Source organism: Scatophagus argus, chromosome 8, assembly GCF_020382885.2.
Source record: "Scatophagus argus isolate fScaArg1 chromosome 8, fScaArg1.pri, whole genome shotgun sequence".
In the NCBI taxonomy this organism is placed as follows: domain Eukaryota; kingdom Metazoa; phylum Chordata; class Actinopteri; family Scatophagidae; genus Scatophagus; species Scatophagus argus.
Genome location: NC_058500.1, coordinates 19267920 through 19283512, shown reverse-complemented (window position 1 = coordinate 19283512; position 15593 = coordinate 19267920). Strand labels below are relative to the sequence as shown.

The following is a 15593-nucleotide window of genomic DNA, read 5'->3' as shown; positions in this document are numbered from 1 at the left end:
CTCGGCGTGCTTTAAAATGCTCTATTAGACCTATTAGGTACAACATAGCACAACTATGTCTTTTCACAGCGAGGACAGGAATTTCCAGTGTGGAATGTCAATATTTTATTATAAGATTCCAACTTTATTGGAAACACAAAGTTTTATCAAATATGAACACTTGGCATTTCAGTGCATGTCATTACCACAATATTCTTTCCTGATTGAGAAAATGTGGGACAAATTTTAATATGGATTTCTTTTATGTTCCAAGGAAAGTGCTCTACTAACAAGATACTTTTATCAAATGTAAAGCAACTTTATACAAACGCTGACTGACTTCAGAACATTTACAGGTCTTGAGTGATTTCAGAGTACAAAAACAAAAAAACGTAAAAAAAAAAAACAAAAAAAAAACCCAACCACTGCATCACAGTCAGCACCCCTATTGGCCTCCAGACCCCTGTTAGCTGAGTGCCCCAAAAACCAAGGAGATACTGTATTTTTAATGGAGGACGGTAGTCCAAGTCCCCGCGTGAATATTCAAGACATTCAATTTCAACTCTTCACACTGTAAATCCAATTCTAGTTGTTTTTCTGCATTAGTCTGACTTCTCCTTCTCTTTCATGTGCAGGAAGACTACGCTGAAGACAAAGAGGCCTGCCATCATGGAGAAGACGCTGGCATAGTATGGGAAGGCTGAGGGGATGAAGCGCTCGTACTGAGTGTGCTGCAAGGGACGTACAGATACCTGTGATAAACCAAAACAGCAGAAGTTAGCTAGCAATACATTTTGAGCATGGTTGTTAAATGGATTATAAGCAAGAAGAATCTCTTCCCATCCAATCAACTTTTAAGTAACGCACCAAGGTACTCTCTGGAATACCTCAATCAAACAATATGAACATCTATTTCCATTGAAAAGCAAAGATAAATAGGCACTAAACTGTTTTGCATTTGTTACTGTACATGCTGCTTTTCCATTAAACAATCATACAAGTTAGTAAACAATGGGCTTATTTTGTCAGGATTCACTTAAGTTACTTGTAAATCGCTTGTTTGCCTATTTTGAATGCATTTTAAGTCTGATTTACAGACAGAGAAAAAGTCAGTTCACATAGTTTTTGTGCACGTCATGTGAGATCATGTTACTGAGATTTGAATTGGAATACACATGATTGCTGATTACTGTAAGCCTCACAGGTAAGCAAGTGGGCTGTGAAACAGAAGAACAACAAATAGACAGAACATATCACTTCTGTGAACATGTCACTTAGTCGAGGGAGAGACTTTGATTTGTTCCGTTTATTTTTTCCTCTACCCCTGATCAGCCCGTGTTCCAGGACCTCCTGATTTAGAAATTAAGCACTGAGTAAACCTGAGTAACTTGCCTGAGTGGAGGAGTAGAGATGTGTGTATCCCAGTCGGTTGTAGTCCACTTTGAACTGAAAGACACCGTAAACATCCGGCAGCTTGAACTGGACGCTGTATTTGCCTCCTATAAGAAAGACAACGCAGCATTGATGGAGGATACAGATTGTGGCTGCAAACTTCAACTCACCAGAATGCATTACATTTAGGCTGTAAGTATTCATATAAATTAAACAGTACTGTTGTACATGTTCTATAACCACAGCAACTCACCATTTTTCTTCAGATAAGTCCTGACAAAGGGATCAATCCTCACAAACTCAAGCTGAATGTCATCTCCGTCGAAGGGAACCCAACGGCCCTCAGACAACATCTCAATGACGATGCTGTACTCCTGCGTGGGAAAGTTGTACATGCTTTGAGATATACATGTAAAAATACACAGCTCCTCATTCAGGCCAAGACAAACATCCTTAGAGCGATGATTATTCATTCACACAAGTCACAAAAACTTTAAACTCACCACAAGGTCAGTGACCGTGTATGCGGCAGGGGGAGTGGTCTCTCCGACAGGATGATGGGTAACAGCTCCCACCCTGAGGACTCCGGCCTCCTTGAACACCCAGCGAGACAGAGCCTCAGCAAGCTCCATGTTCCCTGTCCGCTCATGCCTATCAAAGACCACAACAGAAAGAGTGTCAACCACAGGATACTGAATTTTTATGAAAATAACAGCTATTTAGCCCAGTGAGTGATCCACCTCTGATGGGATGTAGTTTGTTTCAGATTTAAAGTGGAATTTACTGATATTTTACTGTCAGTGGATTCTACTGCCAGTTAGCAAGTAATATGAACTGTCAGCAGCCAACCGAAATATATCAGAGTTGAAAAAAAACCATTTTGGTAAAATCCTCTATACCAGCCACAACTGCATTCATAAATTCTCAACAGCTGCAACAGTCTTACACATTACATCTTAACTACACAGGTGTAATACTTAATACTTCCTCAAACACTACGTAAGACTACTTTCCTCCAACAAATGGGCTTGATGAGTTACCATAAAGTACATTTATCGTCAGTGAGTAGTGTTTTACAATGCAGAGCTACAGGTTTAAGGCAACCTTCAGGTGCATTGAGGACACTGAACTGTAAGCATCTCAAGACTCTGTAACATGTTGCAAATGCCTGCCTGCAACATTGTAGAGCAGTAACAAAACACCTGTTCACATGGCAAAACCCTGAGGGTAAACAGAACGTCGCTGATGACAGTTCTGATTTTGTAACTGGCAGCTATGATAGGATGGATTGGACAGAAAAAGAGGGGATGTGATTACCACTGGGAGCCAGGTGTAGCCTTCTGCACAGCAGAGTTGAAGAAAGCATCACTGAAGAAGTCCAGGGAGCCGCTGAAAACCACTCTGGCGTTGTTTCTCGCCTGAAGACCTGCGATCATCAGGGTGTTCTTGCCAACAGCATGGGGGTACTGGAAGGAAACAAAAAAACAGGTAAGGAAGAAAGTGAATAATCTTGTGTAGTTCATTTCTAATCCAGAGAATGTTAGGATATCTATGAAAAAGCTTCAGCAAGTAAGCTGCACCTATGTCCAAGTTCAGGACATTAATCATTATATTAAGGTGGATTCATTTCTTTCTGAATAAACAGCTTTTTAAATGAACAGTCTGACATGTTTGTTACGTTCAGTGATCATACCTGAGAGATGGGTCTGTCAGGGAAAAAGGAGTAGGAGGTAGAAGAGCCGGTAAGGATGTCCAGGACTAGAGGGTTGTCTGGGTCTGCCACCATGCTGGAAGGGGCAAGAGAGGGGGTCCTGTTACTGAAACTCTGTATGGTTTCATTTGGTAATGCAATTAACATTTCAGCATCACCAAACATGACATCAAATGCTGTTTTTTTTCCCCTCTAAGGTCAGTCAAGTACAGCAAAGAGGTAATTTATTCAATTTAAAATCAAGTAAAACAGAGACTGAAAGTATTTGCTATTCTTTGGAATACCAGAATCGTCAGCACACTGAGTGTTAGGGAGAAAAATTGCTGTAAGACACTTTAAATTGTAAAATTGTGTTCAGTTGTGCTTACCCAACACCCTTGAACAAAACAGGTTTATTGGTGGCTTTGCCAACAATAGTAGGAGCCTTCAGCAGGTGCTCTGGATCAGCAACAATCAGGGTGTGCTGAAGACAAGAAGGAGAGTCAGTTCTGAAGATTGGTTTGGTCAAAGTGGATGTGCCTGCTGTCTGAACATAAATCTGTTTACCTCTCCAGGATCTGACACATCGTAGTTGTGATGGTCAATTACAGCAGTCTTCTCCTCGTCAAACTCAATGCCACACTCGCTGCCAAGCTCCCTCAGAGGTTCACCTGTGTAACAGCAAAAGAGCATTAACACAGGACAGTACTGCAGATTTTTTATAATACCACAACAAAAGCTGTGGAAATAAACTGACCAATATCTGAACTGGCAGCAACCAGGACGTTGCCTCCACCGTCAATGAAGGATGTAATTGTCTCCACGTTGATGTTTCCTCCAAAGTCTGCAGATGACCGGGAAGAAATTCAATTTTAAAGGTCGTTTCAACAAGGCAAACACACGATGTAAAATTATTAACTTGACTTTGAATTACATGTGTGAAATTTACCTTCAACTGATGGTGAAAAGATGATTAAATGGTCATACAGGAACTGGCCATATTTGATCAGAGACAGGGAGGGATCATCAGCTGTCTTGAATGTGATGTCAAAGCCACGATCTGAAAAAGAGAGATACTGATATCTCACTGGCACTGAGACACTGACACATTTGTCATGCATTTTTGCAGTAACCTGAACAAGTTGGCAGTTTATGTACAATATACTTAAGGATTATTAGAGTAGACTACAAATTGAGAATTTCCCCACTGTGGGACTAATGAAGGTTCATGTTATCTTATCCTCCACAAGCAAAATGGCTAAGTGGGTTTCCTTATCTACATAATGTACCTGCTGGCAACATTTTGACAATAACTTAAGGCTGAAGAGACCCTGGCAAACCCATTTACAATACAAGTATAACAGCAAGTGATAACATGCTAACAACTTTATGAATATTCAAGAACGTTATTCGAATTGTATAAATATGAAGATTGTATTAAGTTATTAACTATTTTAGCTACCAATGCCGAAATAAAAAGGGACCTCGTTTTGATTCTATGCACTCCAAGTTAACATTACGAAGCACGCACACTGTCATTGTTTAGTGAGAGATAAGCCGTCAGGTGCTTGAATGAAGCTTGGTAAAATGTAGTGAACAAGGCAACTAATATAATCAGAATCAGAATTCCTTTATTTATCCCCGAAGGGAAATTCTTTTAAACGTTAGCAGCCTAGCTGTGCTGCATGAAGCCCAACCCTACAAGCTGAAGTCTCAAATGCTCTATATTAGAGTAGATCTGTTTGCAATACAAGGGGATGTATAACAATGCTAAATCAAGGATTTACGGATAAAAAAGTAGAATCTCGTACTGACCTGCCAAACTGCGGAAGAAGATTGAATGGGTGTCTCTAATGTTGAGGTTGTCCAGCAGAACCAACGTCTTACCATCAGCCAAAGCGCAATGCAACATGGACGCTAACGAGAGGAATAAAAGAACATTGTTGTCCAAAAGTCTGAACGTCCTTTGGGTGAACATTGCGGTCCGTTTTTTGGACGAGGATAAAGAACGGGACCGGTCCGTCTGCATGACTGGTGTCAACGACGCCATTTTGCTGCAGAAGTCGACGTCAGCATTAGCAGTCCACTTAACTTTGACCCCGAGATCCAGCCAATCACACAGAGGAACGCGTCCCACAGACTGACACGCCGCCAATGAGATGAAAGCTTTATTATAAGACCAACAATCACGGAAGAAAACGAACTGGGAACTAAAATGAAAATCTCTACCATATTAATAGAAGAATCAGAGCAAAGATCAACGTTGTCATGACTACTATTAGAATAACCTAAAATGTACACGTTTTGCAGAGGTTTACCTTAAGAGGTGCTTTAGGTTGATAATGATTTGGCTGAAAACAACCACTTAAATGCAAAGAATGTGTAAAAAATAATCCCGCTATATTGCTGGTTAGAACCTGATTGAATTTATTTGTTTTTACTTAATATAACTGGAATACACCTTTCCAAACGCCGCGATATTCGAGGAATTCCATAAGCAATGGAAACTTTAAGGAAAGCAGTAAATATTTAGTAGCACATTGTTTAAATAAAAATACCAAATAACAACACAAGCTTGTAAGACCATGATTTTTTTATTGATCAGATAACAACTACCGGTGGGCATTTTGCAGATGTTAATGTGAACAAAGTAATGACATAAAACCAGTGATAGTGAGGTGAAGTAACTGTCTACGAACAAGTGTGACAAATTCATTGCAACCAAAAGCTAAAGTGACACTGAAAATTGTTGACCAGCACATATATCTCTTTTTTAATATTTTATCAAAGGTATTAAGACTTTTTTTAATAGAGGACACATAACAAATATACAAATATTACACATGCACAGCACTTAGAATGTCTGCCAGTACACGATTTCATGACATCCCACAATCCCCAATTAAATCACATCATGTAGATAATCTTTCTTTGTATAATGTGCTTTTCTTGAAAATACTTCAAATAAGTACAATAAAACATTGTTGACCATTTAAGCAAATGTACATATCTCATATGAGTGAAATGGAAAAATAACAGAGGTCTTTCTTCAAGTTATATTCGGTAAGACAGAATAGTGATCTAAATGTTTATACAAAGGAGAATGCATAGTCCTGCATTTCAGTTTCAAATCAAACAAACTATACAAAGTCGTATAACCATCTCTGAAAGAATTCTTAACAATATGCAACAAATGACTTGATCTCAATTCATTCTCTGGTATTATGACTGCCAAAACATGATTTATGACCACACAACCTTAGTAAAAGTCATTTAAAAATAATTGCATGTTATGAATGCAGTTACATTTATTATTTATTTATTTTTAACATCATGGCATGTTAAAACTCTGAGGCTTCAACTACTCAGTTTATTTCACAAATTCTTTGTTTACCTTCACAAATCTACCCAGCTACGCCTGACTGGCACATTCCATCTCCTCTTCTTTTTCCTCCTCTACTTCTGCTGCAGCTTCATTTTTTCCATCTGTGTGCAGCTCATTGTGGGTTTCCACTTCTCCAGCCTCCCTCCCCTCCTCATCAATCACCTCTCCTGACTCTTCTTCTTGTTCTTGTGTCCCGCCGACCACCCCTCCTTCTGTTTCTCCCTCTCCATCCTGGGCTCGAAAGATAAGCTCTCCTTCCTGGATGACCTGTTCGGCTGTAGGTTGCCATGTTGTGGCTGAACCCCCCTCGGCGGTGGCTGCGGTGTACTGGTAAAAGTCGGAATCGGCCTGAAACATGACCAAGGCCTGGGCCGTGTGGATGCGTACATGTTGGGCAAGGGAGCTGGCATCCAAGAACTTATCACCACATGAGTCACAAGCATACAAGATCTGAGTGTTGGGGTCTGGGAACAAAAGAAGAGTTGACAAACAAAATAAGCTATTCTCATTTCTCAAAGTTAAAGCCTCTGTGTCTTTTGGTGATCTGTATAGAACCAAACTAAGCACAAAGTACATATATATCTATACAACAAGATGAATTCTATATTCTGATATCATCAAAAGATATTAAATAGCCAAAGACCTTGTGGTGAAGTTGTTTTCTCAACGCCATGTCATTTTAATTCTTTTATTTTTGTCATTTTCTTTTGTCAAACATGTTGTAATGCAGTACTGCAGCCACAAATTTACATTTACTTGTATTGATTCAAATTGAATGTATACTTCAGTGATTTTCAGCTAAGAAACACGGATCTAAACTTACCATAGCAAAACAGGCATTTGATAGCTTTGAGTCGAGTCAGGATTTTGACACAGATTCTATTGTATTTGTAGCATTCACTGATCAAATATGTATATCAATATGTATGTAATATAAGTTAAATAATACATGTATGTAAATAATATATTTAAATAGCAAAAGAAATATTTTATCTAAGATGACCAATGACAGAAATGCTTGTGCTTTTAATATGAAATCTTGCAGTAAAATTATGCAAGATACAGCCATAGCATCGTGTTTAGTTTTCTTTTTTTGTGTTCTCCCAATCCACATCTGATATCCTTTTATGTTTTAAGCACCATTGCTGAACCTGTGGATTGTATGTTATTTTTCTGCATGGTATGATATTATTCAAATACAGATGTGTTGTTCATGCAGCAGAGTGATGCAGTCTTACCTGCTTCTTGCACTTTCTCTACTGCCTTGGTGATTTCAGCTTTCAATGCCTCTGTCTCATCTGCAGACACCGAAGCAGCCACTGGAACTACTGCAGAGAAACACATGACATAGAGTAAACAAACACTCATCACTCTCTAAGCGCTTTCATCCTTCATTCCTCTTTTATTATCCGCACACATTCACAATGCTATCCACAGCATCTGTCACAGGTTCTAGCCCAGGACACTGACATTTCCATTTAAGATCATTGAATTCAGCCTTGAAAGTGCTGTCTGACCTGTCAGCTGAGCTACAGCACTTGCTGCCAGGGTGACAATGTCCTCTGTGGTGACAGTGACTATGTTTATCTCGCTGTCAGACGTGGATGCCCCTGCGCACCCATCAGCCCCCTCATCCACACTGCCCCCGGCTACCACCAGCCGCTTCATGCCGGCCTTGCCGTGGTGGACAGTCTTGACGTGGGAGCGCAGATTATCCACCCGGTTGAACCCTCTGCCACATTTATCACACAGGAAAGGTTTCTCCCCTGAGTGAGCAGAACAGAGAGGAGAGGATAAGACATCAGCAGAAGATTAAAGGGTTAAAGTTCTGCTACATGTGGAGAAAAACAGGAGAAAGCCTGTCTCCCTATTTCTTCCATTGCTGTGAAGCCCCATGATTATTCAGCACTAATTTTGTCCTTACCAGTGTGAATGATAATGTGCTTCGACAGGTCTCCCACATTAACAAATGCCTTGTTGCACATCTGACACTTGTGTGGTCGGACATTGTCATGATGCCGAATGTGATTGGCCAGTTGACTAGACTGCACAAACCTGTCCAGAGAAAGACATGAAATATCTGCATTTGAAGGGTCAGTTAAAAAAAAATCATGCAAGAAACAAAAACATATTTTTTCTTAATAGTACTTTTAACCTATAGCTTATGTTCTCTCTTCACGTATTTCCAGCTGTCCTCGTTGGATAATCTCAGGTATATATTCATCATCTGTGTGCTGACCTTTTGCCACAGCGATCACACACGTAGGGCTTCTCTCCGGTGTGCTGGCGGACGTGAGCGATGAGTGAGCTCGCCTGGGTGAAGGCCTTGCCGCAGATCAGACAGACACAGGGCTTCTCTCCTGTAAGATGTTAATTACATTCTCTCAGTGACTACATGTAGATAATGTTCATGTGAAGTCTCAGACTGTTGCATTTCACAGATTGTCACTGAAGTACCTGTATGGATGCGTTCATGTCGCTGCAGAGCTCCAGGGTCACTAAAAGCTCTCTGACAGTGCACACAGATGTACGGTTTCTCCCCACTGTGAACCCGCAGGTGTCTCTTCAGATTTCCTAAAAGGGAGACAGCATCACAGAAAGGTCAAGCCAGATGCCTCAAAGCAAAGACAAAACTACAGAAGTCTGCTTCTTCAGATAACATGCAGACAAACTTAAAGCAGCTGCTGGTAGACCATAGAATGTTCAAAAAATACTATCTGACTAATGGGTGTCACTGTGTACCTAATGGCATTTTTCTGAATTGTTAAAATAACACTTAAATGTCTAAATAGGTTGGCATCAGGAGGTTGATATATACAGTAGCTCCTATTTCAAGGATCTTTAAATTCAAATTGAATTCTCAATCTCATGTCAAAATCTCCTGTCACCGCACTTGGCTCATGTGCAGCATGTAGTTTGTACTGTAGCTCTGTATAACTTCTGGGTTAACATCACCGGTGGCATCTCACAATATCTAACTGAATTCATGTGACAACTGGTAATTATTTTCATCATCAATTCACCTGTTGAATAAAAGTCCCAATCCTAAAGATGTACAATTTACGATCACACACAGATCCTCAGAAATCCTCCCAATGTCCACCTCAAAACACAAGTTAGGAAAACATGTGGTCCATAATGTCTTCGTACCTGAAGTGGTGAACTGTTTGCCACATTCCTTGCACTTGAGAGGCCCGTCTGTGATGTGGATTTTTAAGTGGGCCTTCAGATTTCCAACCTTAAGTCAACACAACATCAGGAAACGTGTTACGCACTTGATATAATATGTGTATGTAGCAAGCAAACTCAGATTTTCTACAATTACCAAGTTTATAAAGTAAATAATGAGTTCATGTGCAGATGCAAATAGCTCCTTCAAATTGCATGATTTTTTTTTGGTTTTGATCTGTATTTTTTTTTTTCAGCTTTGTTGTGGAAACACGTACAATACACACATGTACATTGGGGAAGGAGGCACTAGGTTTGGGTTAAGAGCAGGCTTTTCAGGTCCATCACTGCCTATGGCATCTTTTGACTGTCCAACCAGGCCAACTGGACTGTCCTAGAAGGAGAGGAATGAGATCCAGGACCCGAATCATGTTAACCCAGCTTTGACCTCAGGCGACTCACGGATAATATTCCGGGGCAGGAATATGAAAGAGACAAAATCGGACTCAGGCTGGCCAAGCAACAGAAAATCAAAGACTGTTGTGTTCACATCTCTGCAGAATCCTGTCTCCACCACATTTGAATCAAGCTGTTGCACTCAGAGTCAACAGAGGGCAGGACTCCGACAGGACAAGGCGAGGCGAGGGGAGCTCTGTGATTAATGAAGTGTGGTGCTGAAATGCAGTCAGTGCTGGTGAACAATGTTAACCAGGTGTAAAATCTTTTATGTGAAGTCGCTGACCATATTATCATCACCAGCTGCTGCTGCTGCTGATATTCACCCAGAGACAAATGTAAAATATGCACAGAATTATTATTATTTCCTGTGTGTATATGTGTATGCATATTTTTGTCTGCACATTGTGTCTAATCTATATTTTATTCTATCTCGCCTCTAAAACTGGTCTGTGGGTGCAGCATAAAGGGACTACAACTTTTATTTTGTTGTGGAACCCAATGCTGTACGAGGACAACTAAATTATCTTGATACCTTGACAACATTAGTCCGATGATATTATGGTATATTATAATATTACTGACATTACAGTATGTTTTCTAAAGAAGCTTATATGTCGTCTTTGTCGTGTGTTGTCTTTGTGAATATGTCATTACCTGGTTGAAGCGTTTGTCGCAGTGTGGACACTTGTTTCCCTTCTCTGTGTCGTGTGTCTCCAGATGTCGCATCTTGGCGGTGGGATCAGAAAAGGCCTTGTCACAGTAGTCGCAGTGGTAGGGCTTCTCGCCACTGTGCACCAGCTGGTGGCGCTTCAGGTTGCCAGATGTGGTGAAGAGCTTGCCACACACTTCACAGCTGTACCGTGCCTCACCTGTATGGCGTTTTCGGTGCAGGTTGAGCAGGCTGATCTGCCTGTAACTCTTTCCACAGGTCAAACAGCAGTATGGCTTAAGTGGACTAGGATGAAGGGTGATGGATAAAGAACGAGATGCTCAATTTTAAGATATGAAGCTGAAAAAGGTAAGCAGAAAGTTATCAGTAAAAGGAATGCAGGTTAAATAGATGTGTGTAATTTACCTGTGTGTTTTCTCATGGGCTTTACAGGCTGCAGGGTCAGAGAAAGCCTTGTTGCAGTCCCGACAGCTGAAAGGCTTCTCTCCAGTGTGAATACGCATGTGTCTCTTGAAATTTCCAGTGTGTGTGAATTTCTTCCCACAGTCCTGGGATAAAGGATATATGTCGTGAAGAGCGAGCTGCAGAACTACAACAAAACCTCAACTAATGGCTTAGTCGATCAACAGAAAAAATAAAATAACGGACTATTTTGATAATACATAAATCATCAAAGTAATTTTTCATGGAAAAATGCCACAAAATTTTTTCTGTTTTGTATCATATTAAAACAAATATCTTTGGGTTTGAACTGAAATAATACATTTAAGGACATCACCCTCCACTCTGAGAAACTGTGATGGACATTTATCTCTATTTTCTGACATTTTATAGACGAAATGATTAATTGATTCATCTTGAAAATAATCGGCAGAGTAACTGATTATGAAAAAACTTCCTCCCTCTGTTTACGCAGACATATTCACTTTCATGCCTCTGCGGGATGCATCAACGATGCGAAAGCTTGTAGCTTTGAGTAGATGACAGTAACTTTCTTACACAAGTTAATAAGTTTTCTTACCTCGCATCTGTGTGTCACGGAGCTGTAGGGCTTCGACTCAGACCGGGTGCTCATAGATGCTGACACTGTTGCTCTGCCCTCTCCCTCGCTGCTCAAGTTGACTCCTTCCACCTGCTGGTTAACGTTGTCATCTTCCTCTCCAAGCCCCTCTTCATCATCATCATCATCAGCTACCCCATCGCCGATCTCCTGGGGGCTTTCCTCCTGTTCTTCTGCCGCTTCTGCTGACTCCACCACTGCCTTACCACCTTTTGCTTTTGATGCGTCTTCTTCCTCTGAGTCATTGTCTGCGAGGGCAACAATAGAGTATTCTTGAAAATGGCATTTCTTGACTGGAAATGGAATTTGCTATAATAGCAAAAAGTCAGCAGCACTTTTTTTAACTGATAAACAAAACACTAATTACTAATAATTATTATTAATAATATTTTTCTTAATAATTTTTAATAACAACTAAAACTTGTTCTGCTAGTCGAACATGTTCCTGCATGATGAAGCATGACTCAACAAAGTACACAGCCAGTGCAAAGCTTTTGTTTGCACTGGCTGTTTGCTCTTGTTCGGGATGATACAGCAGAGTGAACCAGCACAGTCTGCTCACCAGGTGGGAAGTTTCTTCGAGGGGGTTTTCTGATTCTTCTCCCGCGAGAGCTCATGTAGGACGAGCTGCCAGCAGATTTCAACTGGGATTCTGTAAAGACAGGGAAAGTAGCTCTTGGTTTACGGGTTGACTGTAGCGCATCATGTGAACCTTCAACACTTGGCTTAGAGTTATTAGGACATGTTATAAGTATGTACTTACTGGGCGTGTAGTCTGTGTCCGTGGGGTCGTCCTGACATCCAGGCACATCTTGCACAGCAATTACTTCCTCCTTCTTTACAGAAATCTTCTTTTGGGCAGAAACAGGGGTTGTTCTGGGGGGTCGTCCTTGGCCTGAGTGGGATCTGGTGGGGCTGGGCTGAGAAACAGTCTGATGTGTTTCAGTAGAGATGTCTTCCTTTAATGTTTCCTGATTTTGTGTGTGCTCTTTATCTTGTGTGGGGGTGCTAGGAGGACTCCCCTCCACTTGTGCTGCCACTTGTGCCAAGTCACTCTCCAGTTCCTCTCTTTGTTCCCCTGCAGCGTTTTTTTCTTCTAGTTTGTTAAAGAAAAAAGGGAAAGGTTCCTCTTTTTAACAGAATATGCTGGACAATCACTGAATATCAGGCTCCACATTTCATACCTTGACTGACAGAATCAGAATACAATCATAGTTTAGCATAAACTCCAAATGGTGCCCGGATTGGACTGGTCATTTTTGTAAATGTAAAACTGATGATATTGAATCATAATGATCATATCAGAGAAAGGTTATCAGCTCAATACAACAACAGTCAATTAACATAAATGTCTAAATTACAGTTCAAATTTAAATCTCTGACTTGTTATTTCTTCATACTTGTTTTTTGTCCATGATGCAGGCAAAGAGGGCTATCTCTAATGACTGCTACCAACTATGAAGAGAGTGGAAATACTGTCACTAGTGATACAAACACAGGAAAACTTATGAACTGGAAAATAACACATGAAACACATTACAGTTCACCAGAGAAAACTGATGCTTTTAATCTCATCTGTCCCTTTTCACACCATCAAAAATAACAGACATGATTTAGTACTAAAACTGAGGGCATAGATGATTAAATTGAGGACAATAACTTAACTTAAAAAAGTAAAGGTATGGAAATATAAAGAGGATGGGGGGCATTAATCACACTAAACAATTACACCACAGCCCTACATTAAAAAAGCCGATAACCTCTGTGAAGAGTGGACTCACCAACAGCGAAATCCAGTGTTATGAGGGATGGAGCTGGATTTGCCACTGACTGGTATGCAGAGCAGGCATTCACAATTTCTTGCATTTGTAAAAAGTTAGCAACAGCCAGAACGTCTTCTACATTCTGTGGACTTAGGCTCAGCTTGGCTGTGTACATAAACTCCAGGACCTGACCCAAACCTGCGATGATATCAAAGTTCCAACAGGTATGGTTACACTACAGTGATAGTGGAGTACATTTACTGTTATTCAAGTTAAGTGTTGGTTTGCAACGTTAGAAGAGAGGAAGATTAAAATGACAAAAATCAATTAAATACATAACAGAGAAGCAAGCACAAACATGTGTCCACAGGCTGACAGGAACCAACCTGCTGCATTGCTGATGTCCAGATGCACCACATCTTTCTGGTCCAGGAAGAGAGTGCGGAAGTAGACACTGCAGGCAGCCAGCACAGCTTTGTGAGCCTTGAAGTCCACCCCATCCACAACAAAGGTGCAGTCACAAAGCAGACCCTGCTTGCGCTGACGGTTGAGCTGTTCAAGAACCTTCCCACTGTGCCATGGGAACTCCATCCTCCTGATGGCTCAAGGATGACGCAAGAGGCTGGTAGGTAGGAACAGGCTCTGTGGACCGCTGAAAAGCAAGGAGTCACATGTGGCGCAATCAGAAAGCCTCACAGTCAGCTTGACGGGTAAATCTTTTTTTTTATTTGCACTGGCATAAAGTTCAATGGCCTTTTATTAAATGCTACCAATCAGACAGTGTCTCTCATTTCTGATATGGCTGTGTCTCCTCCCTGAGCACAGAAAGCAAACTAATTCTATGAATAATTTAGATGATTGACCACAGCTATCATTACAGTGTGAGAGATGTGAGAATGTAATGTGAAACAAGATATAAACTGTCTATATATAAAAAAGAGCAGTATCAGCCTTCAAAAATCTAAACATTAATATATAAATCATTGATGATGTTTCACAGTATTAAAACTGTAGTCAAGAACTTTTGTATCACTCGTACTTCTTTTGATATTCACTCCCATTTACATGGAATGAATCCATAAATACGGTTAAATTGATGATTTGTATGGATATTTTTTAAAATCCAAACAGCTCTTACACTTGTAGTGAGTATGTCATGCTTTGGGTTAATGCAAAAGTCAAACAAATATTCCTCATGTGGAAAATGTCCGATCCATGTTGTGTTGTCGACTGGCACTGGGCACTCCCCTAGTAACACAAGTACGATCCGCACTTACGGATGTAAAGTTAGATATCAGGCTTTTATTCTCCATGACAGCACTAGAGCGAGGTAGATTTCAACTTCTAACTGTGTTTTAGTAACGAATAAACAATCATTCTTACATATAGCCAGCTAGTATTCACTAACGCTAACTAAACCACCATCGCCACCATCACTGGCGAAATTACCCGGAATTACACCACATTTAGCTTCAATTGATGTCCTGATGGCCATGCAACTAGACACAAAATACCGGATTTTAAAGATATTTTGTGACGGAAAAATTAGCTTCTCTAAAAGTTTTGACAGCTTGGTTTGACAGTGCATCACATCGACTACAATTCCTCCATCCTTGTAGCTTTGTTATCAGGGATTAATTTAGCGTGCCTTGAGATGCATGCAGTGAAGGGACAAGATGGCGGACCGACTAGTCGGGCCTGTTTTCATCCCTTGTTGTTTTCAAAGCTAGCTCACTCTTTCCTCTTCGTGAAAGCGCCATTTTTATGGAAACTAACTCGTGAATTACCTCTTTGTTATCGCTTCTTCAAACCCGGGTACAAACTGCTGGACCAAACGGAGTTATTGAGTGTTTGAGTCAGTTAAGCAAAACAAACCCAATCGAGTTTTTCGGTGATCGATCTTGCCCCGCTAATTCCTTCCACCACCATCTTCCTCTCTCTGATCGATTGATAGGGACCGACCGGATGTGTCACAGGAGCACGCGCAGTGTGAACGCGTGCTGTGCCGATGATGACCGCGTGGTGCC

General features: G+C 40.7%; 2 protein-coding genes across 7 annotated transcripts; both read right to left on the bottom strand.

Moving 5' to 3' along the window:
• Window positions 1–86: 86 nt before the first annotated feature.
• Window positions 87–5142, bottom strand: ddost (dolichyl-diphosphooligosaccharide--protein glycosyltransferase subunit (non-catalytic)). Its single transcript, XM_046396564.1, has 11 exons — window positions 4877–5142; window positions 4011–4121; window positions 3819–3905; window positions 3629–3732; window positions 3451–3545; window positions 3065–3158; window positions 2689–2837; window positions 1875–2022; window positions 1625–1745; window positions 1372–1478; window positions 87–731 (listed from the first exon to the last, which is right to left on the bottom strand). Exons 1-11 carry the CDS (start codon window positions 5109–5111, stop codon window positions 582–584), a joined length of 1401 nt encoding a protein of 466 aa, XP_046252520.1. The 5' UTR covers window positions 5112–5142; the 3' UTR covers window positions 87–581.
• Window positions 5143–5639: 497 nt separating this feature from the next.
• Window positions 5640–15545, bottom strand: zbtb17 (zinc finger and BTB domain containing 17). 6 transcript variants are annotated; one of them, XM_046397067.1, is made up of 15 exons: window positions 15442–15545; window positions 13953–14218; window positions 13585–13764; window positions 12567–12899; window positions 12366–12455; window positions 11765–12051; window positions 11149–11291; window positions 10728–11028; window positions 9597–9684; window positions 8904–9020; window positions 8686–8806; window positions 8371–8501; window positions 7964–8212; window positions 7685–7774; window positions 5640–6910 (listed from the first exon to the last, which is right to left on the bottom strand). In XM_046397067.1, exons 2-15 carry the CDS (start codon window positions 14155–14157, stop codon window positions 6474–6476), a joined length of 2772 nt encoding a protein of 923 aa, XP_046253023.1. In that variant the 5' UTR covers window positions 14158–14218; window positions 15442–15545; the 3' UTR covers window positions 5640–6473. The 6 variants fall into 6 exon arrangements, with proteins under 6 accessions (XP_046253023.1, XP_046253026.1, XP_046253025.1 ...); XM_046397070.1 differs by having other exon boundaries at window positions 7685–7771; window positions 15354–15543; XM_046397069.1 differs by having other exon boundaries at window positions 12567–12896; window positions 15354–15542.
• Window positions 15546–15593: the final 48 nt, after the last annotated feature.

Excerpts from the sequence above, each read along its gene's own strand:
- zbtb17 (XM_046397067.1), bottom strand. The coding sequence starts at position 14,157 with ATGGAGTTCCCATGGCACAGTGGGAAGGTTCTTGAACAGCTCAACCGT. Across the intron at positions 11,029-11,148 it reads GCCCATGAGAAAACACACAG|TCCACTTAAGCCATACTGCT; the intron begins GTAAATTACACA and ends CCTTCATCCTAG. Across the intron at positions 8,807-8,903 it reads ACATGAACGCATCCATACAG|GAGAGAAGCCCTGTGTCTGT; the intron begins GTACTTCAGTGA and ends AACATCTTACAG.
- ddost (XM_046396564.1), bottom strand. The coding sequence starts at position 5,111 with ATGGCGTCGTTGACACCAGTCATGCAGACGGACCGGTCCCGTTCTTTA. Across the intron at positions 3,733-3,818 it reads TGCTGCCAGTTCAGATATTG|GTGAACCTCTGAGGGAGCTT; the intron begins GTCAGTTTATTT and ends GCTGTTACACAG. Across the intron at positions 2,838-3,064 it reads CTGACAGACCCATCTCTCAG|TACCCCCATGCTGTTGGCAA; the intron begins GTATGATCACTG and ends GTTTCCTTCCAG.